Source organism: Mirounga angustirostris, unplaced genomic scaffold (assembly GCF_029215605.1).
Source record: "Mirounga angustirostris isolate CCGP_5_RB_7025 unplaced genomic scaffold, mMirAng1.0.hap1 SCAF_9, whole genome shotgun sequence".
NCBI classification, from domain to species: domain Eukaryota; kingdom Metazoa; phylum Chordata; class Mammalia; order Carnivora; family Phocidae; genus Mirounga; species Mirounga angustirostris.
In genome coordinates this window covers 119,615,124-119,642,504 of record NW_026991717.1, presented here as the reverse complement: position 1 = coordinate 119,642,504, position 27,381 = coordinate 119,615,124, and the positions used below count along the sequence as shown (strand labels likewise).

The 27,381-nt window shown below is 54.3% G+C and overlaps 1 protein-coding gene across 4 annotated transcripts in view; it reads right to left on the bottom strand.

The window, feature by feature from the left end:
• Window positions 1-485: 485 nt before the first annotated feature.
• TMEM63C (transmembrane protein 63C) overlaps window positions 486-27,381 on the bottom strand; it is a 68,320-nt gene continuing 41,424 nt past the window's right edge. For 3 of the 4 annotated variants that reach the window (XM_064571410.1, XM_045902005.2, XM_064571411.1), the window contains 18 exons: window positions 22,709-22,851; window positions 21,219-21,267; window positions 19,392-19,500; window positions 17,384-17,457; window positions 16,691-16,771; window positions 16,452-16,575; window positions 15,568-15,701; window positions 13,817-13,939; window positions 13,299-13,452; window positions 12,141-12,247; window positions 11,269-11,355; window positions 10,636-10,701; window positions 8,460-8,622; window positions 8,168-8,273; window positions 7,622-7,789; window positions 5,596-5,705; window positions 4,172-4,240; window positions 486-1,377 (listed from right to left, as the gene is read on the bottom strand). In XM_064571410.1, the coding sequence (XP_064427480.1) occupies window positions 1,177-1,377; window positions 4,172-4,240; window positions 5,596-5,705; window positions 7,622-7,789; window positions 8,168-8,273; window positions 8,460-8,622; window positions 10,636-10,701; window positions 11,269-11,355; window positions 12,141-12,247; window positions 13,299-13,452; window positions 13,817-13,939; window positions 15,568-15,701; window positions 16,452-16,575; window positions 16,691-16,771; window positions 17,384-17,457; window positions 19,392-19,500; window positions 21,219-21,267; window positions 22,709-22,851 (2,068 nt within the window). In that variant the 3' untranslated portion in view covers window positions 486-1,176. Of the gene's footprint in view, window positions 1,378-4,171; window positions 4,241-5,595; window positions 5,706-6,424; window positions 7,088-7,621; window positions 7,790-8,167; window positions 8,274-8,459; window positions 8,623-10,635; window positions 10,702-11,268; window positions 11,356-12,140; window positions 12,248-13,298; window positions 13,453-13,816; window positions 13,940-15,567; window positions 15,702-16,451; window positions 16,576-16,690; window positions 16,772-17,383; window positions 17,458-19,391; window positions 19,501-21,218; window positions 21,268-22,708; window positions 22,852-27,381 lie in introns of those variants that run through there. The other variant, XM_064571412.1, reaches the window with a different exon arrangement.

The following is a 27,381-nucleotide window of genomic DNA, read 5'->3' as shown; positions in this document are numbered from 1 at the left end:
CAGGATTCGGTTCCTGCAGGTCTTGAGTGGTGGCCGCCCTGGGAAGGTGGCCTTACTCTACCAGAAAAGGCTTCTCTGTGGAAGACACAGCTCCCACCCCCACCCCATGCCCGGCAGGGTGTCTGCAGTGTCTGGGCCAGGACCATACTGGAGGCCACTTGAGTGGCCTTCAGTCCAGGGTGCAGGTGGCCCCAAGACAGGAAGGGTCCTGCTCGGGAGGCCAGGGAATGGCCCGTGCCTTCGGCTTCTTACCCTAAGCTGCTGCCCACCTTCGTTATGCTGGGGGCCCAGGCACTCAGGTGGGTGTGAGGCAGCAACAACTTTCAGTGGCCACATCCTTGACCTTGAGGGTCCTCTCATTAAGGCCTGGGGCTTGGGGAGCTGTATCTGGTTTCCCATCCCCCAGCATCTGGGGAGAAGACCCCTCTCCATGAATTCTGCCTCTGCCCCTCCCACCTGGTAGTAACCAGCCAAGGTTGCCTTCATCAAAATGCACACAGGTCCCGTTTAATGAGCCCCGAGGGATCATGTCCCAGCTGCCCTCGCAAGAATAGGAAGGAGAAGGTCTCTACCCTGCTGCTCCCGGGGATGTCCGCCGAGGGGCAAGAGGACTAGGAAGGGTCTCAGCTGCCCCTTGCTCCGGGTGATCCCTTCGCAGGGGATGTGCTTGATCAGGCCCAGCACACACACCTGTGCTTCCTCAGACCACAGGGGCGGGATCAGAGTCGGGCTGGGGGCCGGGGTCGGGGGAGCCGTGGAAGCTCCTTGGCAGGGCAGCTGGTAAAAGGGTGGCAGAGACCCTGGAGAGTCTTCAGTGGGCGTCTTTCCGCCCCCTCCTTTACGCACATCTCCACTCTGACCCGAAGGTCCCTCCGCCTGCAGTCTCTGTGCCCAGGGCTTCAGCTACCTTTCCCGAGATGTGGTGCCCGCCTGCAGCCTCAGGAGCACTCTCCCATCCCGGGTCCCTCTGCGCTGCCCAGCACCTCCCACTCGAACTGGTCAGCAGGGCGGGGCCTCCGTGTGGCCAACAGCCGGGCGCAGATGTCTCCGTTGGGGCCTTCCCAAAGTCTGCAGGAGGCCGTGGGGAGGTCCGGATGGCCCTCCCGCCTCCCCCTGCTGGGCCCTCCCCTGGCCGCCGGTCCCGTGGAGTCGCCAGGTGGAGGCCTCGGGTCCTGGTCAGTGGTACTGGCTCTGGCCGTCCAGTTCCAGCCCTTCCTGGAACTGGGCGGAGCCCAGCTCCTGTGCAAAGGCCCTCACGCCATTCTCCTCTTCTCCCTCCTCCGGCTGTCTGTTCATGGTGCCGTAGGTGTGCCGAGCGGGGGAGGAGGCGGGGGACAGGTTCATCTCCGGCTCCTGCAGCACAGTGGCCACGTACATCTGGGACAGAGAGGGGAGACAGGGGTGAGGTCACACCTGGGGTTGGGCCCTGGGCACACCCTCGCACTCACGCCCTACCCCCGGAGCCTCTGCCCCTCTCGAGCCACGGATCCTTCCTTCTCCCCCAGCAGCCCAGGGCCTGGCCGGACCACCTGCTGAGGTGCTGCCGATCATTCAAAGAGCAACTCGGACTCCGAGGGTGGGTCAGCGCAGGCCTCCTAGCCCCTAGCCCACTGCTCCTTCACTAAGGTTCCATTCATTCTTGGTGCCAGGTCAGGCTGAACCTGGCGGGGAGACAACGCGAGGCTCCCCTACGCTGGGGTCTGGAGAGACCCCCATCCCTAAGCTAGTGCACCTCTTAATACAGCGTAAGAGGTGCATCCACACCTCCCCTGGGGTATGACATCGGCTGGCCTGTGAATCAGGATTTGAAACGGAGATTGCTCCTGAGGTCCTGGCCATGTGACCTGTCAAATGCAGGAATGGTCCTGGGAATGCCTGGGAGGGCTGCGGAATAGAAAAACAGGAAGTACGAGGGACAGAGCTGTTTGTCATCATTTGAATGGCTTTTAAACCAACTCCTTATTTTGAAAATAGGTAATTATGGAATAGCATTAAATCTTTCCTGTAGGAATTCATGTCAGTGAAACTAAAGAGCCCTGGTTGATGAGGGAACACTTTTCCTGCAGAAGAATCTAGATATTTGTAGCATTCCAAAGTAAACCCCATATAAACCTTCTGGTCCTAAGGGGCAAAATGGTAAATGAACAACAGAAGAGGCTGCTGTCATCCCCCTCATCTGGGAGTAACCAGCATCCTTAGTGGGAAAAAATGGGGTAGTCTGTGTCTCCTGGTGTATGCAGGGCACTGCCTGGGATGCGTTTTAGCCCCTAGGGCTGAATCGGAATCTCTCCAGCCTTTGGACTGAACTTCTAGTTTTCAGGGAAGGAGATAGTGGAACCTGCTGCAAGACATCATGAAGAAATAGCCAGAAAAACCCAGAAGGTGGGAAATTCTGCAGGACCACTGGCTGGGTCTCTCTGACAGGCCATAAAGAAGAGACTGTGAGAAACTACAAGAGACACATGCCGGGACCGGATTCATCTAGCACAGAGCCTGGGCTGGATCTTGGCTTGGATATGCTTTGTGAAAGATATTTCTGGAACACTTAGGACAACTTGAGTATGGGCTGAGTATTTGAAGACATAGAAATTTATGTACATGGAAAGGTGGAGATTGTTAACTAAAAATGCAGATTATAAAACAGTATGAACAGTATCATTTCATTTTAGCAAAAATTATATATATGCCTGGGAGAATAGACACTAAGTTATTAGTAGTCTTCTCTGGGTCGTGGGAATATGAACTTTTTATTTTCTTGTTTTTGCTTCTCTGTTTTTTCCCCATAATTATCTGCAATGTTCATATACTACTGTGGTTATCATCAAAGATTAAGAAAATCAATTCCAGTGATTTTTTTTTTTTTAAGCTCAGGCTTCAGAATTCGACAGACCTGGTTCAAACTTTGTTCGTCCACTGCCTTGCTCAGTAATGCCCTGGGGCCTAAATTAATTGACCGTTTTGAGCCTCAGTTTCCCTATTTGTAAAATAAGGATAAAGACCCCTTACTGTGTGGGTGTATCATATCATAAAGATTAGGAGCGAGAATGGCAAAGTGTCAGGTTCCTAAGAGGATCCCAGAGGGGTCGTCTTGGGGCCCCCAGAGAGATGTGCTATGTGAAAAGAGGCCCCTGCTTTGAAAGCTTTGTAGACTCTCCAACACCAACGTCCCTTCTCCCCACCACTTCCCAGAGGAAATCTGCCCCTCTCTGTAGGGTTTTTTCCCAAGGTGAGGAGGACCTGCAGCTCTGTGCACTGGGGTGGGCATGTCCCCCATCGTTGTGTCTGTGCACTTTTCCCCAACTCTGCGGCGACCAAAGAGCCCCTCCTTCCCCCCCTCCCCCCCAGGGCTCTGCTGCCCACTCTGCATTTCCACCACGTCGAGAGCTGTCTTCCAGTGCCCAAACGCTCCAGATTCTCTCTTCTGGGCCTTTGCACAGGCTGATCCTCTTCCTTGAATGCTCTTCCCCCACATCCTATTCCACCTAGCAACTCCTACTCCCATTCCTAGAGTCGAATTAGATGATCCCTCCTCCGGGAAGCCTTCCCTGAGTGCCCAGGCTGGCTGGTGCCCTTCTTCAGTGCTCCTCCAAGGCGCCCTGGCATCGGGGCACCCAGCTCAGAGCAGGCATCGGTGGCCCTGCATCCACACTGGTGGCAGGGATGTGGGTGAGCACTCGGGCCCCTCCAGGCTGAGCCACGGTGAGGGAGCCAACGCCCAGCCTGCTGGGCCCCTGCATTCTGCCTTGGCCTTGTCTCTCCACGAGCTGGTGGGCTCACTCGGCGCAGGCCTCCAATAGCTCCCTGCAGCTCTGCGCGCCTCTCTGCCTGGCATCTGTGCCCTCGGAGGCCGAGCCCCAGCACGTCCCTGTGTCTACATGACTGATCTCGCTGTGGCTGGGCCCGCCCTGACCTTTCTCTTCCTCTTTGAGTTCCTTTTAGAGTATGTCTTGCCTCTTCCATCTTCCCAACTCTTCAGCCACGGCCACGGCAGCAATTTGACCTGGGCCAAGTCCTGCTGTGTCAGGGGAGGGAGCCCAGGGGCGCCCGTCTCCTCCCCAACCCCCGAGGTGGGCACTACATGCCGGTGCCCCCCCACACTGCTGCTGGAGAAGCCCACCCCTGCAGGTACCCCCCTCCTGACCTGTCCCCCGGGGTGAAGGCAGTGACTCACAAGGGAGGTGGGCGTGGAGGAGGTGCTGCTGGGCTCCATGTCAAACACCGTCTCCATCTCCTCCTCGGGCTGCAGCAGTGGGCAGAGATGTAGAGGGTCACAGAATGGGGGTGTCCACCCTCTGCTCCCTCCCTCCCCAAATCTGCACTTGGTGCTCAATGCCATCTTCTGTTTTCCCAGAACTGCAGCCCTGGGCTGCAGCCCGGGGGGACAGAAAGAGGACCGGGATGCTGGTTGCCCTTCTGAATATTCCATCCCCAAGAACCATAATGGGGGGAAAGTAAGGAGAGTTGGCATTGGGATTCAAATATGAGCTTGCTCGGACTCTCGTAAAGGCTTGACTTCAATTGTCTCTTCTTTCCTCCTGGGGGTTCTCCTTCTGAGACCAGTCCGACATCATGGTTTAGATCCCCTGCCATTTCCCTTCTCTAGAGTGGACACCTGGGCCACCAGGTCGCATGGCATTGTTGGATTGGGAAGACAGAGCCAGAGGCATTGTCCACTTTGGTTCCTCATGGCACTCGAGCCAGGGATGGAGGCGGGGCCAGGCAGAGAGTGCAGTGGGGGCCTAAGCCCAGGGCCCCCAGATGCAGGGCCACTAAAAGTAAAAGGATCCTCTTCCAAGAGGCTCCCTCCTTTCACTCAGCAGGATACCAGAACTTTAAATTAACTTCCTTCCTTTTCTTTATATACAGTCATTTAAATTTACTATTATAGACAGAAAACCTGCATTCGTTGGCATAAGCAGAAATATAAATGAATGTGAACCAATAGAAAAATGGGTAACCATGAAAAATTAAAAAAAATGTTTTAGTCCCCAGAAATCATTCTAGCATGTCCGCACAGATGTGCCACTTTGGGAGATGCCCACGGAGGGCACACAGCATTGTTGGCCTGGGTCTCGGCAGGCAGGGACTGGCTCCCTTCTCTAACGACTGGCAAAGAGCCCAAGGGGTCACAGGGCCCAGAGAGCCTCGCCTCAAGTTCAACAGACTGGGATTGCTAAAAAGTATGATAACTAACCCCCTCCCCCAGGGCATCGTCCTTCTCCGCACCCACCCTTCCGCCCTTCATCCTCTCTCTCTCAAGCCTCCTTCCTTGGACTGGTACTCACAGCTCGGTGGCTGGACAGGCTCGCACTGTAGGAGGGAGGGATGGGCCAGCAGCCCGCTGTTTGGAGGAGGTGCCAGAGGGGAGAGGAGGAGGGGACAGCTGTCTTTTAAATCTCCCCACCACTCAAGGGGGCCGGTGCCTGGGCCACGCAAGGGCACACACACATGCACCCTGAGTTTGCACACCCCATCATCGGGAAAGGCAAGAACCTTTCATCTCTGTGGCACCGTGGGTATGCAGGTTGAGAGGTAGCCTAGAGCCGTGGCCCGGGGGCCAGTGAGAACGAACGGAGGAAAGGAAGGGTAACTCACCTCATAGTCAGATACCCCCTGGAGCTTCCCCAGAAGAGTGCTAACGAAGGCGATGACCATGGAAATGATGAGCGTGGAAAGGGAGAAGAAGGTGATGGTGTGGAGCGTACCTGCCAAGGAGAAGAACAGGCCGTGGGGTTTGGTGCTTGAGGACTGGAGCTGTGGGCAGTAGTCTGCCAGCCGAGATGTGGGGTCCTTGGGGTCCCCCTCAGCACCTCTGTGGACGCTTCGAGTCCAAGGCAGAGAGGCCCCTGCCCCAGTTCTCCCCCTAGCAACTGGAGTCAACGCACCTGGCCCATGACATCATCCCTCAGTGCTATGGGACCAGTTTGGAATTTGGCATCTTATGGATATGCAAAAATTTAATTGCCTTAAGTATCCACTCAAGTGCCCGTGAGACATGTCCTTCTCCACCCGTCAGTTTCCGTCCCACATCACAGTCCCGGGGCAGTAGCTCCAGGTGACTCACTCATGCAGTGGCCCCAACTATAGCCCCCAAATACAGTCTCTGACCCACGCCTGTCCCTGCAAGCTCCCGCGCCGGCCCTCACCTGTGCTAACGGCCCTGGAGAGCGAGCCAGAATTCAGGTCAGGTACATTTCGCTCGGGGATATTTGGTAACTTTTTTATGACACCAGTTTTCTTCTGAGGTAAAGATTAAAAATCAATCTTTACAGGGCGCCTGGGTGGCTCAGTCGGTTAAGCATCTGCCTTCAGCTCAGGTCATGATCCCAGGGTCCTGGGATCGAGCCCCGCGTCGGGCTCCCTGCTCCGCAGGGAGTCTGCTTCTCCCTCTACCCTTCCCCCCTTGCTCGTAATCTCTCTCATTCAAATAAATAAATAAAATCTTTAAAAAAAAATCAATCTTTACAGTCAGAGGCTAACCCACAATGATGCTGGTCATTGTGTTCCTATAAAAGCAAAAATGGCCAACAGCTTCGGTATCCAGCCATGGAGAACTGACGGAAATGGGTAGAATTAATTCAAAGGCCCGTGCTCAAACAGAATTTCAGTAACACAGGAAATTGCTCAGAATGCTATGTTGAGTGAAAAAACTCAGGATACGGGACTGAATGTTATGAAATGGAAATCATGATTTTGAAAAGCAAGAATAAACCAAAAAGCCCCTCCTGCTCTGCCGTCTCCCCCAGACTGTGCACACAGAATGAGGTCTGAGCGCAAAAGACAGGCTCCAGGGGAGAGGACAGGGCATTCAGATCTTGATAATAAATGTATAGTCTTTCATACTTCGGAGAAAAATTATTTTTAATAAATGAAGTCCGCTAGGTGGCAGGGAAAGGCGGGGGGATAAGAAACGGGGAGACGGCTGATAGATGGGTGATGCACAGAAGTAACTGGGAGCGGAGCTGTTTCCAGCGGCCGCCGGGACAAGACAGTAAGAAAATACAGTTTCCTTTCTCCAGTCCGCTGAGATGATGAAGGTCCAGGGTCCCTGAGGGAAGACCAGTGTGGGGAGAAGGCAGGAAGCCATCTGGTGGCAGAGAGGATGCGCAGGTCAGTGGGAGCTTCCTGCCTCAGAGGGCATGGCTCGCATGTGGTCCACAGGGACAGGGACAGCAGCTCTGTGTAGCCAAGAGCAGGGGAAAAGCTGGCCCCTGGGGCAGGCCCCGAAGCCTCCTCCAGTTTTTAGGCAATCTGGAAGACCAGGCATCCCTAGGATCCCAAGGGGGATGTCACGGGAATTGAGCCCAAGAGCTAATATTTCATTCCTGCCAGCCCTGAGTTAGAATGAAGGAGTGTGGCGTTTCTTGCTCTGAGGGTCGTAAACCAAAGTGCATACCGTACCGTGTTGGTCCAAGCCCTCCCCTTAGCCTCAGGGGTCTGCTGGGACTCTGGCGCGAGCCCTAACAGGCCTCAAGAAGCCACCTGGGTTGCTGCAATCCGTGAGCAACCCTCGCTCCCCCAGGGCCTTCTCTGCTTGCACAGAGCAGAGGTGCTGCTGAGGGCTTTAGGCAGCAGTGGGGAGCAGGCAGGGGCAGGAAGGCCAGGCAGGCCTGGGACCCACCTAATCGCAGGATGGAGAAGAAGAGCATCCAGAACAGACCCAGGAGCGGTGCGAAAATGGCCTGGTAGACCGCGGCCATGTGGATCTGCTCGTTGAGCTTGGTGGGCGCGTAGGAGTAGTACATGTTGTAGCGGTCCGTGATGTGCTTCATGCACAGGTAGAGTAGCCCTGCGGGGCCGGGGCAGGGGGCGCACACTCAGGGGCTGCGTCCACAGCCAGGACCCCCCGGCCGCAGAAGCCAGATCCAGGTCTTTCCGGGCAGCGAGGGCCAAGGTCGGGCCTTGGGAGCCCTGTGGCGCTGACTTCCGGGACCCCAGTTTCCCTTGAGCCCCCAGAGTCTGTTCTGCCAGTTGGGTGAAGGGTCATTCCTTCAACAAACGTCCTGCGTGAACAGCCATCCAACCTCCCCTGACCTGCCCCGGCCCCTGCCTGCTCTGCTGACAGTCTGTCCCCGCCCGGCCTCCTCATACTCTGAGGGTGGGGGGCTCAACCCCTCCTCCCGGCCTGAGGGTGCGCAGCCCTGGGGGTGCCCGAGGGAAGCCTCACCGAAAGGGACGATGATAGGGCAGGTGATGCTGTATGCCACCACCACGCTGAAGACATTCATCATCCACGCATACTCACGCCCATATTGGAAGTCCATGGCCTGGCTCTGGGGCGGAAGGTGGGGGTCACTTGAGGTGGCCTGGTCCCCTTGCCTCAGGCCTGGAGGCGGGCTCCCTGCCACCCCCAGCCCACCTCGCGTCTCACCTCGGCTTCCTCATGCCCCTAGCAGGCTTCCCTCCTGACACCCTCCCCCAAGGGAAGAGCTGTGCGCAGGGAAGGGCCCGGCCCCCACCTTTCTGATGTGGACTCTCTCTGGCTCCGACCTGGAGAAGAAGAGGCGGGTGCTGTACAGGAAGAGGGACCCCAGGCGCAACAGCTCCATGCCCGTGCCCAGCAAAGCCGCCGTGATCACATAGTTGACGAAGAAGGCGCCGTTGTCCGGCAGGAACACGCACCTGGCCGTGCGGACAGTGGGAGACAGCACAGAAGCCAGAGGGAGAAGGAAAGGGCCGGGACGTTGGGAGGGGTGTGGAGATGGGGATGGAGACGGGAGGGGGGGCGGGGAGGTGGGGGGTGGAGATGGGGAGAGGGGTGGAGGGTGGGCGTGGAGATCGGGGGGTGGAGGGTGGGGGTGGAGATGGGAAGAGTAAGCTTCATATACACATGTGCCCCCAGCCCAATTTAGGTTAATGCACGCCCTTCTGAGCAGGGATGGGGCTGGTCTACATCAAGTGTGGGTGTTTTGGGAAATACACTCTCTGGCTTGATCTAAAGCAGGGGTGCTTGAGCAGGACCCACAGACCCCAGAGAGTCCATGGGGAGAAGCTTGGGGGTCTGTGACCTTGCATGTGAGCAAATGAAGGAGACACGTGTCTTGACATTCATGAGCTTCTAACTGCAATGTACCACTTCTTTCCGTTAAGAACGTGGGCAACAAATCACAGCAACATCAGCTCTGGCTATGACCCAGTCACCAGTTGCAATCAGATATTTTCTTGGGGCGCCTGGGTGGCTCAGTTGGTTAAGCTTCTGCCTTCGGCTCAGATCATGATCCCAGGGTCCTGGGATCGAGCCCCACATCAGGCTCCCTGCTCCACAGGCTCCCCACTGCTCCTGCTCTCTCTCTCGCTAGCTCTCTCTCTCAAATAAATAAATAAAATCTTAAAGGTATTTTCATAGCCCACTGCAGTTAGTGGTGATATCTGACAATACCTTTGCACTTACCATCACTTCAAAATGATGGTAGTTATTAAACATGCAGCTAAATTAGATGCGCTAACTTAACGTGAATGAAATGTTCCTGTCCGCAGGTGTGTGCTTGACCTAGCTGACCAACTTCAGCTAGGAGTCGTTCAGCCAGCTGAACGAATGGCCACACTGCCTGTCCTCACGTTGGTGACCCAGGCATCTCTGTTGCCCGTCGTGTCCCCATCTACACAATTCTATCAACTTTGAAAGGAGAAATCTGTGAGCTCCCTGGATATATTTCAAAACTCCTTCAAAAACTATTCTTTCTTGAAGGCATCAACATTGAGGCATGGACCTACAACTCTCTTCTCTCTCATACATAAACTGTATCGAAGATACTGACCTAACCAAAGATGAACTCATTCATCTTAGAATAAAAGAGTCCAACTTAGCACAAGTATAGTTCAATTGCAGAAACCTTAGAGAATTCTGGTCCTTGCCCTATAAAGCAAGCTTGAAAGCTTGCACATCATATGCAACATTACATCTTTGAAAACCTGGGATTTTTTAACATTTGTAACCTAATACCAAAACAAAATCAAAATTGGCTGGATGCCCAACATGACGCGCGTGTTGCTTCGTCAAAGATCCCTCCGTGCCCCCCCGCTGAATGTTCTGCTGGCTCAGTAGCCTCAGGGTTCACACTGATGCGTCTAAAACAATAAAATGTAACTTTAGTTTGCTTGTATTTAAAATGCATTGTCCTCTTATTAAACGTGCGAATAAAGATTTTATTACAAATGTACTTTTTACAATATTTTGATAGCAATATTTCAGTATAATTGGTTTTCTTTGTAATCCAGGTATTTCGTGCATTTAAAGACATCTATTCAGAGTGTATATAAAACTGGCAGAATCTGAATAAGCTCTGTGGATTGTATAATGTCAGTCTCCTGGTTGGGATTCAGCATTATAGTTGTGCAAGATGTTACCAGAGGGGGAACTGGATGAAGGGTACACAGGACAGTGTGGGGGCAATTTCCTGTAAATTTACAATTATTTTCAAAACTTCATTCAGAGAAGGGATCCCTGGGCTTTACCAGATTGCCAAATGGGCCCCGGGCCCGGGAAAGGTTAAGAGTCTGCTTAATGAGAGTCTTTGCAGGCATTCATCTCTACCTGTGTGAGCTAATGAAGACGACATGTGTCTACCTGGCAGGGACCCCTGGGAGCCCCAGCGTACACGGGGGCACTCCTGGGGCACATGCTCTAGTACTCACTGAAACCTGATGGACGCCTGCTCCAAGTAGTAGATGTCAAAGAGCCACCGGAAAAAGACATCCAAACTAGAAGCAAGAACACGGTACGCCCTTTAGTTAATGAATCTATGAGCGGAGGCTTGGGGTTCAGTCCCTCTTGGGCCTGGCTTGCCTCCCTCTGTCCTCCCCGGCTCAATCCCTAGAGACTCTGGCATTCTAGTATTCCAGCTGGTCAGTCCATACTGCCTCTCTGCCTTCTTAATGCTGGGCCACCCCTGCCCCGAACACTTTGGCCTCTCATCTCAAGGCCGCCTCTTCTAGCAAATCTTTGCCAGCCATTTTTCCCACAGGGCTCTCTCCCTCTTCTGAATTTCCACTGCACATTGGCTGCGTTTTTCCCACCTGGGGCTGTCAGTTAGCTGATAGACATGGCTTCTTGCCCCAGCTGGATGATAAGCTCTTTGAAGGCAGAGTTCATGGCTGACCCCTTAGGGTTCACAGGATACCTGGCTCATGCTAGGCTCATGACCGGCACTGGACTGTCATTTGAGGAATGGATTTGTAGCGACCACAGTAGGCCTACAGTATCTGAAAGAGGAGGTTCCAACTCTAGGGTGAGCCTGTCTGAGAGAGGGATACTTGGAGGGGAGGTACCTGGTCAGTCCCATTGAGGGCAGAATAATCACCATGAACACCAGAAAGATGTAACACTTGTTCACGATGATCAGATTCTGGCTTGATCTAGAAGAGAACAAACAAACATGTGATAAGAACCAGAGGCCTAACTACAGAATGGATGGAAAACAGAGACAGCGACCTGGCCTAGAAAAGGGTTGGCCAGTGCCTACCAGTGCCCCCCACACAGAGCACTGGGAGCTGTGTGGTCGCTGGGAGGGCAGGGGCGGCAGCCTTGGCCAGCCGCGTCAGCTTGGGGCACAGGATGGGGGGAAGGGCACACAGGTGCTGTGTGCTTGGTATCTTTGTTAGAGGGACATTACCAACGAGGCTCAGGATCCCTGCAGAGTTTCAGTAATCTACATAAGCCATGTTCTTGGCCAGAGAAAAGACCAGTAAGGGTTTCTGTTAGGACAAACCTCTTGGCTTACTGCCTGGTCAGATGGTAGGAACTTCTAGTGCAGGAAATCACTTTTGAGACCCACACAGCCTTCAGGCAAAAGGAGGGATCCTGAGCCTCAGTGCGTGGCTGGAGGCTGACAGAGCAGCCCAAGGAGCGCTTGGTTTGGGCCTGAATGTGCCTGAGATGGTAGCCCCATCTCAGTATTCCTGAGGCCAGAGGCCCAGAGACAACTCAGTCCCCTCTTTCAAAAAAAAAAAAAAAAATATATATATATATATATGTATATATCTTAGTCTTTTGGGATGGTTTTGGTTATCAAAACCCATGTCAATTCTATTCCCCAGGCTGGATGGGAGGCCCCAAGCACCAGGCTTGTGGGGCAGTGGGCACGGGAAGGGGCCGGGGCCGGGGCAAAGAGCAGGGCTGGGGGAGGAGGCCCCCTTCTCACCTGGTCCAGTGGGCCTCTAAGAAGGCGGAGAGGTAGACAATCAGAGGCATGATCACTGTAAATGCCCACAGCATCAGGGAGGGGAAGAACTGGGTTATGACTGGGTTCTGTGGGGGTAGAGCGGGGAAGGGTGGAGAGACATCAGTATAAGCAGCGCCCCTGCCCCTCTCAGGCCACCCCTGCCTCTCCCACACCTCTGGCCTCTTCTCCCCCCACTTAGTCCCAGAGCAGGTTTGGTTTCCGAGGCTGTGCAGTGGACCTGGCCTTCCTGGTCAGCCTTGCTGGCTAGCAGTCTGCCTGGCTGGGGCAGGCAGAGGCTGACACGCCAAGGTCAAGTGGTGCCTCAAGGGGCATGGTCTTCTATGCTGAGGTCCCTGGAGGGGCAGCCTGGGCTGTCCCTGGGGACTTCGCCCTCGGGCCAGAGCCAGCTGCTGTCACTGACCTCTCTCAGCTCAGAGAGAAGACACTCCCTTTCACGTGATGTCATGTGAAAGGTGCTAGAGAAGGGGGCAGGTGTGAAGGAAGAATCCCTAGGGGAGCTGTGGTGCCCCTGGGGCCTACTGTGAAGCTGACAAGGGGGGTCAGAAGCAAGCAGCAGAAGTGGTGCGGCTTGGCTGTGCGTGTGTGTGCGTGTGCGTGCGTGCGCGTGCATGCGTGTGCATGTGCGTGCATGTGTATTGTGCACGTGCATGTGCGTATGTGTGCGTGTGTGCATGCGTGCATGGGCATGCGTGTGTCGCTGGATAGGGGTGGAGGTCATATGGAAGAGGAGGCCTTCCAGGCCCGTTACGACAGCCTGGAGGCTACAGGATTTGGAAATGGGAGGGGCCAGTCCAGTTCCTCTGCAGTCCCCTGTCAGGACGAAGCAGCCTCTACGTTCAGGGATGGCCCCCCAAGCCCTGGCACTCCCAGCCTGGAGTGAGGGAGGTGGAGGTCCCCGTTCTCCTGGATGGCTGCATTGGAACTGACCTCACTCTTCGCCACCCTCAGCCGTCTCCCTCAAACGAGGGACCCCTAGCTCTTGAAAGTGGGGAGAACAGAGCTGTCACACTGGCCACATGTTGGCAGGTGCACGGGAGCCATGTTCCAGGGGCCCCCCATCCCATCCTTCCCTCATTTCCCAGGGGCCCCCACGTCTGGCCCGAGCAGAGGTAGCACCTGCAGCTTCTCAATGGGGCGGGTGACGTTGTACATGTCGATGGTGTTGATGATGATGGCGGGCGTGGTGAGGAAGAAGAAGAAGAAGAAGAGGAAGGTGTTGATTGCGATAAAGCGGGCCCACCAATGGAAGCGGCGGACAGACAGGTGTTTCCTGGGGAGGATGGAGGAGGAAGACGCATTTAGGAAGGAGCTCGGGTCCCAGCCCTTAGATGGGGCCCACATCCAGATTCCTGCATGCCAACTGGAGACCCAGGCTGCCCTGGTCTAATTGAGTCCCCGGGGCCCAGACCTGCACGCACCGGGCCCTGGATCTGCCCCTCAGTCACGTCCTTTGTCAAGGCCCTGGTGGTGGGCTGGGTTTGGGGGTAGGCTGGGGCTGTGGTGCTCAGAAGAGGACAGGGCCCAGCCCTGTGGGCAACAGAGTAGGGGAACAGGCCCCTATTCCTTTCCCACCCTGTTGCCTTCTTCAGTCTCAGAGGAGCTAAAGGGAGAGAGGAGGAGCACAGGGGGCTTACCAAATGATGTCTTGAGGGTGTGGGGCCAGGGCGACCCTCCAGCAGTAGGATTTGACGATGGTGCTCACGGAAGACTGCTGGGGGTGCACGCCGCACTGGATGTATTTATAATCTTCCCGGATGCTGCGGAGATGCGGGGAGGAGACAGAGGTCTCGGGCTGAGGACAACAGGCTTAGGAGGGGGTCTCACACCAGGGTCCTACAGATGGCCCCACTTCCTGGGGATTCTCGAAGCCTTGGGAATGCCTCCCAGGATCTTACAGTTAGGTCGCTCCTAAAGCCTAGTCCCTGGAGGAAAGGGGCAGCAGTGGGAGGGACTACCTGGGAAGGGAGGGGACCACATGGTTCTCAGTTAAAGTCTTTTCCCCTTGACAGCAGGGACAGCACAAAGACATGCTCTTTCCTCAAGGTTGACGGGGGAGGCACTAACTTCAGCCTCATCTTAGTATTAATAGCTACCAACTGAGTTCTTTTTGTGTGCCTGACACTGTGCTGATTGGCAATGAATAGAAATCCCAGTCGAACAGATTACTAAATTGGGATGCCTGAAGACATAACCAAAGAGGGGCAAGTGCCGGCACTGAAGTCTTTGGTCTTATTCACATTTCTGCTGTAATTAAACCTCAGATCCTTTCTGCTGGGTGACAGTGTCTCAGAAAAGAAACAGTACTGGGGCACCTGGGTGGCTCAGTCGGTTAAGCATCTGCTTTCAGCTGAGGTCATGATCCCCAGGTGTGGGATCAAGCCCCACATCGGGCTCCTTGCTTGGTGAGGAGCCTGCTTCTCCCTCTGCCTGCCACTCCCCCTGCTTGTGCTCTCTTTCTCTCTGACAAATTAATAAAATCTTTAAAAAAAAAAGAAAAGAAAAGAAGCAGTATTGTCTTACATTGGTATACTGTTTTATAGCACATATATACTAAATAGATCACATATCCCTTCTTAACCCTCTGGGAGGTGGACAGGGAAGTTTTAAGCGAACCAATTTGACAGATAAAAAATTTGAGAGTATAAGGGACTTGCGAATTGCACACAATCGCATTTGACTAAATTCTAGGCTGTTCTACCTGTAGGGTGTGGGTGGGTGAGGACAAAGTGGTGTGTATGATCAGGCTCCCTCAGAGAGAGGAGGGCCCCCACAATCCTCAAGGGACTGATGCCAGGGTTCTCATCTATTTGATCCTATCCTAAGGATCCTTCCAGAACATACCCGATTGCATCTAATCCACTGCCTACCAAAGGAGAGCTGCCAGAGGCAGAGGCAGAGGAGGGAGGAGGCTGTAAGGCTATGAATTAGGGGAGGCCTGCAGCAGGAGAGCAGAAATAGCAAGTAGAGCTTCTCTACCCTAACTCTGTCATTTGTGGTGAGGAAAGGGGTGATGTGTAATGGGGAAAAAATGGATTCATTCTTGTCAAGGCCTGGAAGAGGAACCAAGATGTCTACTCTGACCACCTTCATGCTGAAGCAAGGACATATGGGGATGGGGAGCCCAAGGGCCTGGGTATCTCTGGAGACAAGCTGAGTCTGGCAGCTGTGGGGAAATGGATGCAGACATGCTCTGAAAAGCAAGATGGCGGCTGCCTGTGAGGAGCATGGAGGGGTTGAGGGGTGGTCAGAATATGGCAAACTGGAGGGAGGTTCTCTTTCATCTCCCCTTAGCTGGAATGGGGGAGAAAGAAGATGGTTTCAGAGAAGCAGAAGCCCATTCTCAGGGCTGGGCTGGGCACAGCAAGCCGCTGGCCCCGGCACTCACTGCTTCGTCATCCTGGCGTCCTGGAAGGTGACAAAGATCAGGTCCAGACGCTTCAGCCGAACGCGGTTGAGCTCAGCGTTGAACTCGTCAGTCAGCTGCTCCTCCAGCTCACTGTAATATTGCTCTGCATCTACCTGGGGTGAGATTTGGCCCTCAGAGCTGGAGAAGCCAGGGTGCTAGGAAGGCTGCGCCGAGACATAAGGCCTCTCTCCACTCAGGTGGTGGGCCTGAGGCCTTGGTTCCATTCCCAACTCCCTTCGAAGCCTGGCAAAGAGCTCAGGATCCCAGTGGGCTCCCAGATCCCAGCTCAAGAACAGGAGAAGGCTATGACTCTGAAATTAGCTCCCTGCTCTTAGATCAGGGGAACATGAGGCACAGCTGGGGGCTAGGGGATGCTTCTGGACTTGGACAGGACTCCAGAGGAGTGATAGAATGCGTCTCCAGCATTTTCAGGAAATGGAGATGATTCTTTTTCTGGACTGGCTAGAGTTCAGTCCTGCCCTGTGGCCTCCTCCCAGCCACAGTGGTTGGGTGAGAAGATGGAGCCCAGTGCCTTCAAATGTTCCTGTCCTCGCCCTTTGAAAGCCTGAGGCATGGCAGCCTACAGCAGTCTGCCATGTTCTCTCTGGTCCTCCCACCCAAGACTGGAAGTGGGCAAGAGCAAGCCTCCCTGGATCGCTCCAGAGGGGATCCAAGAAAGGCTTCAGCTCCTCTACACTCTCCACAGGGATGCAGGGCATGGCAGAAAGGGAGGGAGGAGCCAGGAGTCACAGCACCAGAGCAGATCTGAATGGGGCCCGAGGGTACCGAGCCCCGGACAGAGCTGGAGACCCTGTGCCCCAGCCCCTCCTCTGCCGTGTCCCTTGATTCCCCGGGCCAGGTACCTCCTTGAAGCAGGTCCAGCACTTGCAGAAGCACAGGCGGGAGCAGGGGTGGGTCTTGATCATCACCTTCCCGCTCTTCTTGGCCTTGGCAGTGTAGTAGAGCCGGCCCCGCATCGCGTGGCGCCTGTCGACGGGCGGGCCATGAGAGGAAGCATCTTGTGGTCCGGGGGGCCAGCAGCGCCACACCCTCCCCTTGCACCCCCCAGCACAGATCCAGACAGGCCCTGCTGCCGACTCACCTCTGATCATCCAGCTCGATCAGCATCCTGACGTCATAGCAGAAGTGGACTCTGGTCACCACGCACCCCGGATAAGCCTCACTGTAGCCACAGACACAGAGGCTGAACCAGCCTGTGGTGCTGGGGATGGGCCATACTACCCCGACCCCCACCCAGAACTACAGCCCACAGGGCCGGGTAGCTCAGCTGCCTGTGGTCTCTGGTTCTTGGATGGGAGACTCTATTCCTCGTTCCTAAGGTCAAATTTCAGAGTTGATCCCTGGTAATCAGAGATTTGCCACATCCTTCCCGGATGATCCAGAATAGGGCCAGCAGGCAGAACTGGAAATTCCTGCCCATGAGAGATAATTAGCTCCTGGGCTAGGAACTTGGGTCACAAAAGATGCCCCAACATGACCTGCTCTGGATAACTGTGGTCCAGGAGCTCGCCGGGCTCTGTGGTTGGAGCAATGAGGGAAAGAAAGAAAATTATACCCCTCACCATGCAGGAAAGCCCTTGACTTCAGAAACCCTGCTCTGGCCCCAGAGCCTCTGCCATTCTGGAAGGCTACTCCTGAGCCAAGTCCAGGATGGGCTACCACCTGGGGTGTCTCTCGCTCTGCCATCCTATGCCAACTTACTACCGACATGAAGATGTAGGCAGGGTTACCGGGAGGAGGCAATCCATGCTTCAGCCTACTCTGACCCACTTACTGAAAATGCTTAATGATGATTTCTGGGTCTTGGATGTCCGTGGGGACATAGGTGATCATTAGTGTCCTTGTGACCTAGGTGGGGAGGGCAAATGGAGAAAGAAGACTGATTATACAGGACTCCCGGATGTCTGGGTCTTTGGTGGCCCAGAACTGTCTGGAGTAGGCCCACTACTCAACAGGCTGCCCCCTCGCTTCCCTGGCCTGCATCCCTGACTTCAGCACGGCTGTGGGCTGTGGGCAGTGGGCAGCTACAGGCAGGCAAGCCACATCTCTGTTATTCTCTGGGGCCTGCTGCAGGCCCCCTGCCAGACAGCTGAGGTCAAGGGAGAAAGAGCCAGGAGCTGCAGACAGGGCCAGCCAGGGAGGGGGTCCAGAGCTCCAGGACCGACAGACGGTGCTCATGCTCTTGTGCTGACTATCCCCGCCATCATTCTGGCCGCGCTGTCGTCAGTGAAGTAGGGCCGTCCCTAACATGAGACTGGGCAGGGGAGGTGGAGTTAGGGAGTTAGGAGGTGAGGAGATAGGAGGTGAGGAGAGTTAGGGAGTTAGGAGGTGAGGAGACTCTGGGGAGGGGATGAGGAAGCCCCTCAAACTTCACATTTTGTTCTGTGAGTGGGAAACGTCGTCCTGAGTCATCCCCTCAGGGTGACAATCTGGTAAACCGAGCTTCAAGAGACAGGAGTCTCAGCAGAAGCTTCTGGGGACAAGAAGGAAAGCTGAAGTAGCTGAGTCCAGACTGGTCAAGGGTGCCCAAGCCTCTGTGCCTGCAGGCCAAACGCATTTGGGGTAACCTTTCAGGGGTATGTGGATTTGCGTTCTGGGGTAGGGTAGACTGAATCAGTCCGTTAGGACGGATGGCATCGAGGGAGCTGATCCTACTCCACTAAAGCTCTGAATGGCTGAGGACAGAGCCAAGGATGTTAGTTGTCACTGTTTTCCTTCCCCACCAGAGCCAGGACAGCCGGCATGCTCCCTCACTTGCAGGTGCTGGGGCTGGGGCTGGGGCTGGGGCTGGGGCTGAGGCTGGGGCTGGGGCTGGGGCTGGAGCTGGCGCTGGGGCTGGGGCTGGGGCTGGAGCTGGGCTGGAGCTGGGGCTGGGGCTGGGGCTATGTGGGTGCTGGTGCAGGTGTGGGTGTGGGTGTTAGCTTGGGTGGGCAGCACTGCCAGGCCCACCTGCAGCCCCTCAGCCTCATCTCTACACCCCAAGGGCAGCTGTGCATATTAAACCCTGGACTGCCAATGTTAGCCAGCAAGGTGTAAAGAGTTAAAGCCTCGAATGCAGCCTCAACCAGTGATGGCCAGGGAGCTGGTGGGAATGTGCAGACTGCTCCCCTAGGCAGGGTAAATCTAGGGTGCTTGTTCTACCCAACTCCCAGGGTAGTGAGAGTCGCTCCTTAACCTCTCCCTCTTACCTGCATTTTCTTTTCCATCCCACTTCCCCACCCTCTAGTGGTTTTTCCTAGGATCACCTTCAAAATAAGTGAATGCTGTGCAGACTCTTATCTTAGGGCCGCTTGGGAGGTGGGGTGACCCAAACCAGGACAGTGGGGCTACCTGGGCCGGGCCCTGGGCTCTCTGACCTCAGAGACTGTGGAAGGGCAAGGACCTCGGGCACTCCCCAGCAGGGGACACTGAGTACTTAGGATGGAAGTGCCTGCCGGTCCAGGGGTTTGTTAACCTTTTAGTTTGTGGATGGCTGGGGCTCAGGGGTCTTCAGAGAGGGGCCGGGCAGCAGGGCAAGGGGTAGGAGGCCCCTGGGAGCAGCTGTTTACCAACCGGTGTGGAAGCGTTCCAGTGGCTTACCAAGCAGGACAGCTGTGCGAGGTGCCAGGTAATGACTCACCGGGCCAAGGGGAGGAGGCTTGCCCTGCTCCGGTGAGACTGCCCCCCACAGGTGTGCAGAATGTGCGAACTGGGATGCCTCTGAGGGCCGGGAGTGCAATGGTCCAGCGGGGGCCGGCTCTGGCTGGGAGGGAGCAGCTCGGGAGTTCTTTTCACTTACTCACCTTGTAGCTCTTCTTGGGCACAAACCCTAAACAGTGATGAGCCATAAAGACGAGGTTGATGAGGAAGTAGAGGAAGGAGAAGCAGCTATGCAGCCACAGGACCTTACTCCTGCCAGAAACCAGACACAGGAGGGGTGAGACCACCCTCTCCCACCCCAGGCAGTCTCCCCCTGCTGCCCTCTGGTACTTCCAGACACTTGGCCACCTTGGAAGGGGATGGCCATGGTAAGAAGGGCGGGGGGGCACACCAGCTACCGCAGGCCAGCATTTACTGAGTGCTTACTATACGCCAGACCCAGGGTGGGACTAGATGCTTTCTGTACCTTTTCTCACCAGATTCTCACACCCTATGAGGGTGCTACTGTGGCTATCTTCATTTTATCCATAGGGAAATGAGGGCCAGAGGCAGAGGTCACTCCCGGCCGTGGCAGCACTGGGAGGTGAGCCTGGGGCAGAGGACGCCCAGGGACTCCTCACCACCATATCGGGCTGCTGGAGGCTCCAGCTCATGCTCCCACAGCCGCCAGGCAGCCCAAGTGGGGGGGGCCATCAGCCCTCAGTGCCGAGGGATGGGGGGGTCCTACTCGGGCCCCGAGGGAGGAGGGCCCAGCGGATTCGCTCTACCTCTCCTGGGACAGGAAGAGTGGTGGCACCAGGGCTTTGGGCTCGTACGATGCTGTCCCAAGGCATCCGGCCAAGAGGACTGTTCAGAAATAGGACCCACCTTATTTGGTGTTGTTTGAGAAGAGAAAGCTGCCTTGCTTCAAAATCTCTCCTCAACACTTGCCCCAGTGCCTGACATTTCACCGAATATTCCCTATCCAGCTAGGTGTCCTCGGAGGGGGCAAGTTTCTCTGGACTCTGAGGAACACTCCAGCTCTCTGCCAGTATGGACTTATGGATGTTGAAGGTCTTTCCTGCCCTATTAAAACTAACATCTTGTCGGGAAGGCGTAGGCACCTTACACCAGTGGCTGGCCTGGGAGAACCTGGTGAGCTCCGGAGTTGGCAGCACCAGGGGAGGGGCCACCTGGAAGGAGAGGTAAAAGGATGCCATAGCCCCATCCTGCTGATTTGGAAGCTTGATGGATTGCAGGGTGCAGGGGGAAGTGGGGCAGGGATGGGTGAACCCCCACTCACACCTGCTGGACCTGCCCCTTCAGCTTTGTCAGGAAGTCGGCCACATGTGGCCAAGATCCCCAGCAGGCCTATTTTCTCAGCGTGGACCGGCAGGGCCACATGTGGCTCAGTACACATTGACTGAGCCACCAGTTGTGTTGGCTGCTGCTGAAATCCACGAATCACGTCCAACGTTTGTTCCTCCCCTGCTTCCCCCCAGACTAGGAATGCAGCTCGGGGTGGGAGGGCACTGCCCCGGACCCAGGGCCAGCTAACAGCAGAGGTGGGGCATGAAGCCGGGTTACATGGGTCCTCAGCCCCCCACCTCCCCCTGGGGGTATGGGAATTGGGTCTATGCGTTAGTCATTAGATGAGGGTTGACATGCACTATTTTTGGGCAGGAAAGAATAGCTCAAGCCTCTGCTTGCTACAGGGTCTTTGCCACTTGGGCGCTGGATGTAGTAAACCAACAGGACTGTCTTTCCAGGTCTTTGGAGTGGCCAGTTTGGGTGGTTCTACCTATTACAGATATGGGGACACTGAGGCACCAAGAGAATGCAACTTCTGGCCTCCTGCTCAGTACATGGGTCCCAAGGAAACCAGGCCTTAGCAGCGAAGCAGTGCCCACATTTTCGACCCACACGCTGGACCTTCTCTCCCCACCAATGCCCAGCCAGTAGAACGGGAGGTAAGAGGATCAGGTACCTACTCTATGGAGACATTGACGATGGTGGTCCGACCAAAGTGGCTATTCCAATCTGGAAGAGAAGAAAGTGGAGGTCCTCAAGGCTGGTTCCTTGATTGAGTGAGTCGAGGGGGCTGCTTGAATTCAAGGTTCCTGAATGCATGCCTGGGGTCTGGAGATGTTTGCCCATGTCCTGCCCTTCCTTCTCGTTCCCCAGAACTTGCCTCCAACTCCCAAGAAAGCCAGCAGAGGCCTCTTCTTCTCCCTGGGACTACTGGTTGAGGCTCTACGGCTGTGACGTGAGACCAAGTCTTGGTGTGGCATCCCCAGTGCCCAACTGGAGCGTGGCAGACACCACCAGTAAGCACTTACTGAAGGAGCCCAGGGCTCCGCCATGAGTGGAGGGATGAAATCAGCAAGGCTGTTACCACTGGCAACAATCACAAGAATGTCACGTTGCCTCATTGGGACAGAATAAATCCTTCTGGCAAAGTGCATTAGTTTGTCGGTGTAGACACCTCTGAATGTTATGAAACGTGTCCAGAAATCCTGTATTAATATAACATATACATTATATACAATATATCATCACCAACACACTAGCTCTTAGGAAGAGAATTTGGAAAGATAGAAGTTGCTGACTCTGGTGACGGTATTTGGTGGCGCAGACATCGCATGCTACCTTGAATTAACTGAAGTCTACCTCTGGCTGAGGAGAAACAGCCCTGTGAGGAAGCAGGGTACCACTGGCTGCCACCCGGGCATGGTGGGCGCTACACGACCCCACCTAGCTACACAGCCTCCAGCCCTGCCCCTCCTCACGTTGCTAAGTGAAATACCGGCTGTTATTCACTGAGCGCTCACTACGAGCCGGGCACCAGGCATGCATTCTCTCCCAATCCCCATGACAGTTGAGGACCCGACGCCCGGGGAGAGTGATCTGCTGCAGATAAGATGAAATAATTTGCGAGATTGGGCGAAGGTGTTTTCTCGGAAGCAGATGTGGGTCAAAGTTGGGGAACCAAGATTTTTCTGTCTTCGAAGCCCAAGCCCACAATGTCAGTCTGTCCAAAGGACTTGCCCTTTTATAACAAGCATAGCGAGACTTCCTAGGAGACCAGTTTTGCACTTCTAGGGCTGTGTCTGGTCATCGTGCAGGTGGGGAGAGATCAAGTTCAGGGATCTCTGCCGTAGGTCACATGCCATAAAAAGGCCTCGCAAGCACCTGGCCAGGTGTAGCGCGGGGCTGCCGATAAACCTTCAGTTCCAGGCTGAATTACTATCGCACGCCTGCTGTACCAAGGTCCTGAGCCAACCTCGTGACGACGGACGTCTCCTCTCCAGTCTCCACGTGGGAGAACTGAAGTTTGGGTGGACTCAGCTCACATCACTAATTTTGAGAAGTGGAATTCAATTTTGGATTTCTAGACTCGAGACCCACGCTCTGTCCTGTCTCCCGGGCTGCCCCTCTGCTCTGGGGGCCCAGGGCCCTGGGCACACTGAGCTCCGCCTACCCAGAACGGTTCCGGTGTAGTTGACAGGCAAGATGATACCCAAGGAGGGGATGCAGAGGATGAGCACAAAGATGATGAGGTGATACTGGAACATGATGTAGATGCGGGCATCATCTCCACACTTGCTGATCAGATCCTCGTTCCTGGAAGAGACACACAGACAAGGACATTCCTCAGGAGCCTGTGAGGCCACAGGTATACTGGAAGGAGGGCAAGGAAGAGAAGATTGTCACCCTACCCCCAAGTTTTTATTTTTAATTTTTTTTTAGAATGATCACCCTTTGTCTTAAAGCCTCTATCATGCCTGAAATGTATTTCACTGAATTTCACGGGCATATCCAAAGTCGAAGCTGTTACACACACACGCTTGGGAATCCAGAGGCACTTTAGAAATCATGCAGTCATTCCATCTTTCCTTGCTTCGTGTTGAGTGCTTTCTATGGGGCGTGCACCAGACCAACCAGTAGTGATATGGAGAGGCATCCGATTTTTTTTTAAGTTGTTTCTTTTAATTTGTTAATTAAAAGGGAATTCTTTTTTTTTAATTTATTGAAAGAGAGAGAATGAGAGAGAGAGAGAGAGCATGAGAGGGGGGAAGGTCAGAGGGAGAAGCAGACTCCCCGCTGAGCAGGGAACCCGATGTGGGACTCGATCCTGGGGCTCCAGGATCGTGACCTGAGCCGAAGGCAGCTGCTTAACCGACTGAGCCACCCAGGCGCCCTAAAAGAGAATTCTTTTTTTTTTTTAAGATGTATTTATTTGAGAGAGTGAGAATGAGAGAGAGAGAGAGTACATGATGGGGGGAGGGTTAGAGGGAGAAGCAAGCTCCTTGCTGAGCAGGGAGCCCAATGCGGGACTCGATCCAGGGACTCCAGGATCATGACCTGAGCCAAAGGCAGTCGCTTAACCAACTGAGCCACCCAGGCGCCCCCTAAAAGAGAATTCTTAAGGTCACAATGACATATCACTCCACACGGCCAGATTGGCCAAAGTTAGAAAGACAAGAGCAAGTGCCGGCGAGGGTCCAGGGGCACTGGGCGCTCTCCCCCACGCACGGGTACATACTCTGGCACCGCTGCTTTGGCCAACAGTTGGTATTATCTAAGGACACTGACTACATGCACAGCCTGTGACCCAGCAACTCCGCGCCTCGTTTTATTCCCAGTGGAAGCACATGCACATGTATATCAAGAGACACGTGTAAGAATCTCAGATGCATTATTTCTAACAGCCCCAAACAACCTAAATGTCTACCAAAGGTGGAAACGGACACAAGAATTGTGAGATACAGGGGCGCCCGGCTGGCTCAGTCAGTGGAGCGTGCGACTCTAGATCCTGGGGGTGTGAGCTGAGGCCACACATTGGGCACAGAGTCTACTTTAAAAAAAAGAGTGTGAGATACATATGTATATGTATATATGTGAGATCTATATGTAATGATATAGATATAGAATGAAATACTGTACAGAGGGCGCCTGGGTGGCTCAGTTGGTTAAGCGACTGCCTTCGGCTCAGGTCATGATCCTGGAGTCCCGGGATCGAGTCCACATCGGGCTCCCTGCTCGGCAGGGAGTCTGCTTCTCCCTCTCCCACTCCCCGTTTGTGTTCCCTCTCTCGCTGTGTCTTTCTCTGTCAAATAAATAAATAAAATCTTAAAAAAAAAAAAAAGAAAGAAATACTGTACAGAGATAAAAATGAAAGACCACAGCTGAACTTCACAAACACAATGTTGGGTGAAAGCTCTAGGCACAAACAATACATACAAATGTTTCCATACACAAAGTTCAAAAATAGGCGATACTGAACTATGGAGAGAGAAGTCAGGATACGGGTTGTCTTTGGAGAGGGGGAGGTAGGGGGAAGTGACAGGGGGTTGGGAGGGAGCAGGAGGGGGGCTCCTGGAGTGCTGGCAGTTCTAATCCTTGATCTGCTTTGCTACAACTGAGCTGGACCTTGATTTTTGTGCGCTTGTCCATATGTGTGTTATACTTCAAAAAGAAATTTAAAAGCAACACACGCTTATTATAGGATTTTGGGGAAATACAAAGGAGAAGAAAATCATTCCCCTAGAATCTCATCCAACCTAAGATAATGACCATGAAGCACTTTGGTCCATTGCCTTTAGTTTTTTGTCGTTGTGCCAGTTGAATTTCGTGACTATAATATAAACAGCATTGGATGTATTGTTGTGTTGCTTAGGTTTTCATCTGAAGCCTTTTCTGACTGTCTCACGTTTTGTGTAAATGTTTTCATGGCTGCACAGTGGTAACAGTTATAGTGGCCTCCATTTCCAGGGCGCTGGTTCATACCCAGCACCAAGGTGGCCTCCCCACTCGGCTGGTGGACGTCCCAGGGTTTACTCACCCCTGCGCTCCGGTCAGGCTTGTAGGGAGTATGCAACTTCTAGCATCCAGTCCAGGGATTCAGATTTATTTTTAAACAATACTATAAAGAGCATATCTTCAAGGCGTTTCAATAATCCCCATTTAGGGAATTATTTAGAGCTCTCAATTTTTTTTTTTTTTTAACTGCAAGCCGTTAAAATACTTCCTGCCCTGGACTTGAGAATTAAATCCCAAGAATGGGGTGGGTGGGAACTGGTGAGAAGGCGGGGTGCTGGGGAGCAGGAACGAAGGGAGAGTCCTGCTGCAGGCTTGGGTGCCAAGACCTGGTCACCTGACAGGAGTGAGCCTCTGACAGGGTGGGGCTGAGAGAGCCTCCAGTCTCAGGAGGGAGCCGAGACACCGACCCCCTGCCCGGAAGTTCCAGCCACCACCCTCCTCCTCACAACTAATTCTCCTCTTGGCTCTAGTCGCTTCCCTCCTATTTCCTCTTTCTGGAGACCCACTGTATCCATTGTCCTCTCTCATCTTCGAATTCACAGCCACCTCTCTCCACATCTTGGAACTACCACTGGGCTCAAGGGCACACTGGCTACTCTGAAATACAAGAAACTCCTCAAGCCTCCATTCCCTGACCTGCTTCCCCTCAAGTTCCAGCCAATATCGTCACCTCCCTCCTCCCGCCCACCTCTTCCTCTGCCTCAACTTCACAGACACCTTACCCAGGAACCGTTCCCCCAACGGAGACCCAAATCACTGACGTCCACTGATGTGCACGCCCTCTTCGTGCTCTCGTTGCACTCAACCAGGAGTTCAGAGCTCACAGGCTGCCCGCCACACCCTCGAGGCCTTCAGGGAGGCCAGCCCTAAAGATCGCCGCCTCTTCCTCCTGCCCCTGCGACACTCTTTTTTGATCTTGCTTCCCATTTGGGGTGACCGATCTGCTCCCACAATTTCAACTATGACCTTGTGCACCCATCTCCCAGGCCGCGCCCTCCTGCTCGGCCTTTCTCCAAAGCTTTAACGAACCCTGTTTTTCAATAGCTTGCTGGTCAACTCGCGGGTTTGCCCTAGCCATAATTCATCATTCCCCCAACTCCTCGTATCTCATCAGCATCCAACTAGTGGCGTCACCATCTTCCCCAGAAACCAGACTTGGATCACTCCTTTTCTTAACCAGTTGGAGACCAGATGGGAGGCCATCTGCCTCCTCCCTTGGTCAGCACCCCCTCTCACCTGGACACTGGAAAACCCTCCTTAGGTGCTCACCTTGCCTCTGGACTTGCTCAACTGCCAGTCCCCCCCATACTCCTGCCTACAAACAGATTCTCACCCTGAGTATCCTGCTCAAAATTAGGAATTAGCTCTTTACTGCCTCTAGATCAAAGCCCAGGTTTCTTAGCATGGCAGTCAAGATCCTAGCTGATTCTTCTAGCCCAATCTTTTAGCCTCTCTCTTGAGATGTATCCTTGTTTCTAGCCACACCAGACTGACCATTTCTGGATGCTTCGGCCCATCTCTGTCCCAAATCTTCACTCATGCAGTCCTTTCTTTGTGATGGGCCCTCCACTGGGCCTAGTGTGGAAATTCTTCCCATCTTTCAAGGCCTAGCTCAAAACTTGCTTCCCCTGAACCCCCTAGCTGGAATTAATTTCTTGTTCCCCCAAATGCCCTTTGTCCGGCAATAAAACTTCCCTATTATGAGTGAGTCTTGTTAACCTTTGCCTCTCCAACTAGACTGCTTGGGCATTGTGCCCGGGGACTCTGGCGTCCCTGTCCCTGCTCAGGGACTGAGCTGTCTCAGCGGCGTGAGGCTGTCTTCTAGACCCTGCTCCTAAAGGATGCAGGATGCACCGTGCAACGGCCAGCCATCCTCCCTTCCCGGATGATGTGCTCCCAATGGAGGAGCCTCTGGGTGGAGTCAGGTAGGGGGAAGAGGATCCTCACCCAGACACACACACTGCGCACACTGACCTCCCCTGACCTGCAGGTCCGGGCACGCACACCTGAACAGCTGCACGCGGATTTGCACCAATGTAGCGATGTGCCTCTTTTATTTCATATTTGCACGCACACCACAGAGTCACCTACCACCCGAAGTCTTACGCTTCTCTCCTGCAACACGGACACATTCTTCCCCACCCTGAATACACCCATCAACGTGTCAGCAGATGGCAGAGAAGATCCAGAAAGTCAGCCTCAAGCTACTCAGGACTGAGGATATGGTCAGCTCAGACAGGCGCAGGCGCCCTGGGATTCCTTCCCTCTCACCCCTGCAAAGGGCTGGCTAACGTGCCACTCTGCCCCTGCCCAGCATTCATGACTTTGCTA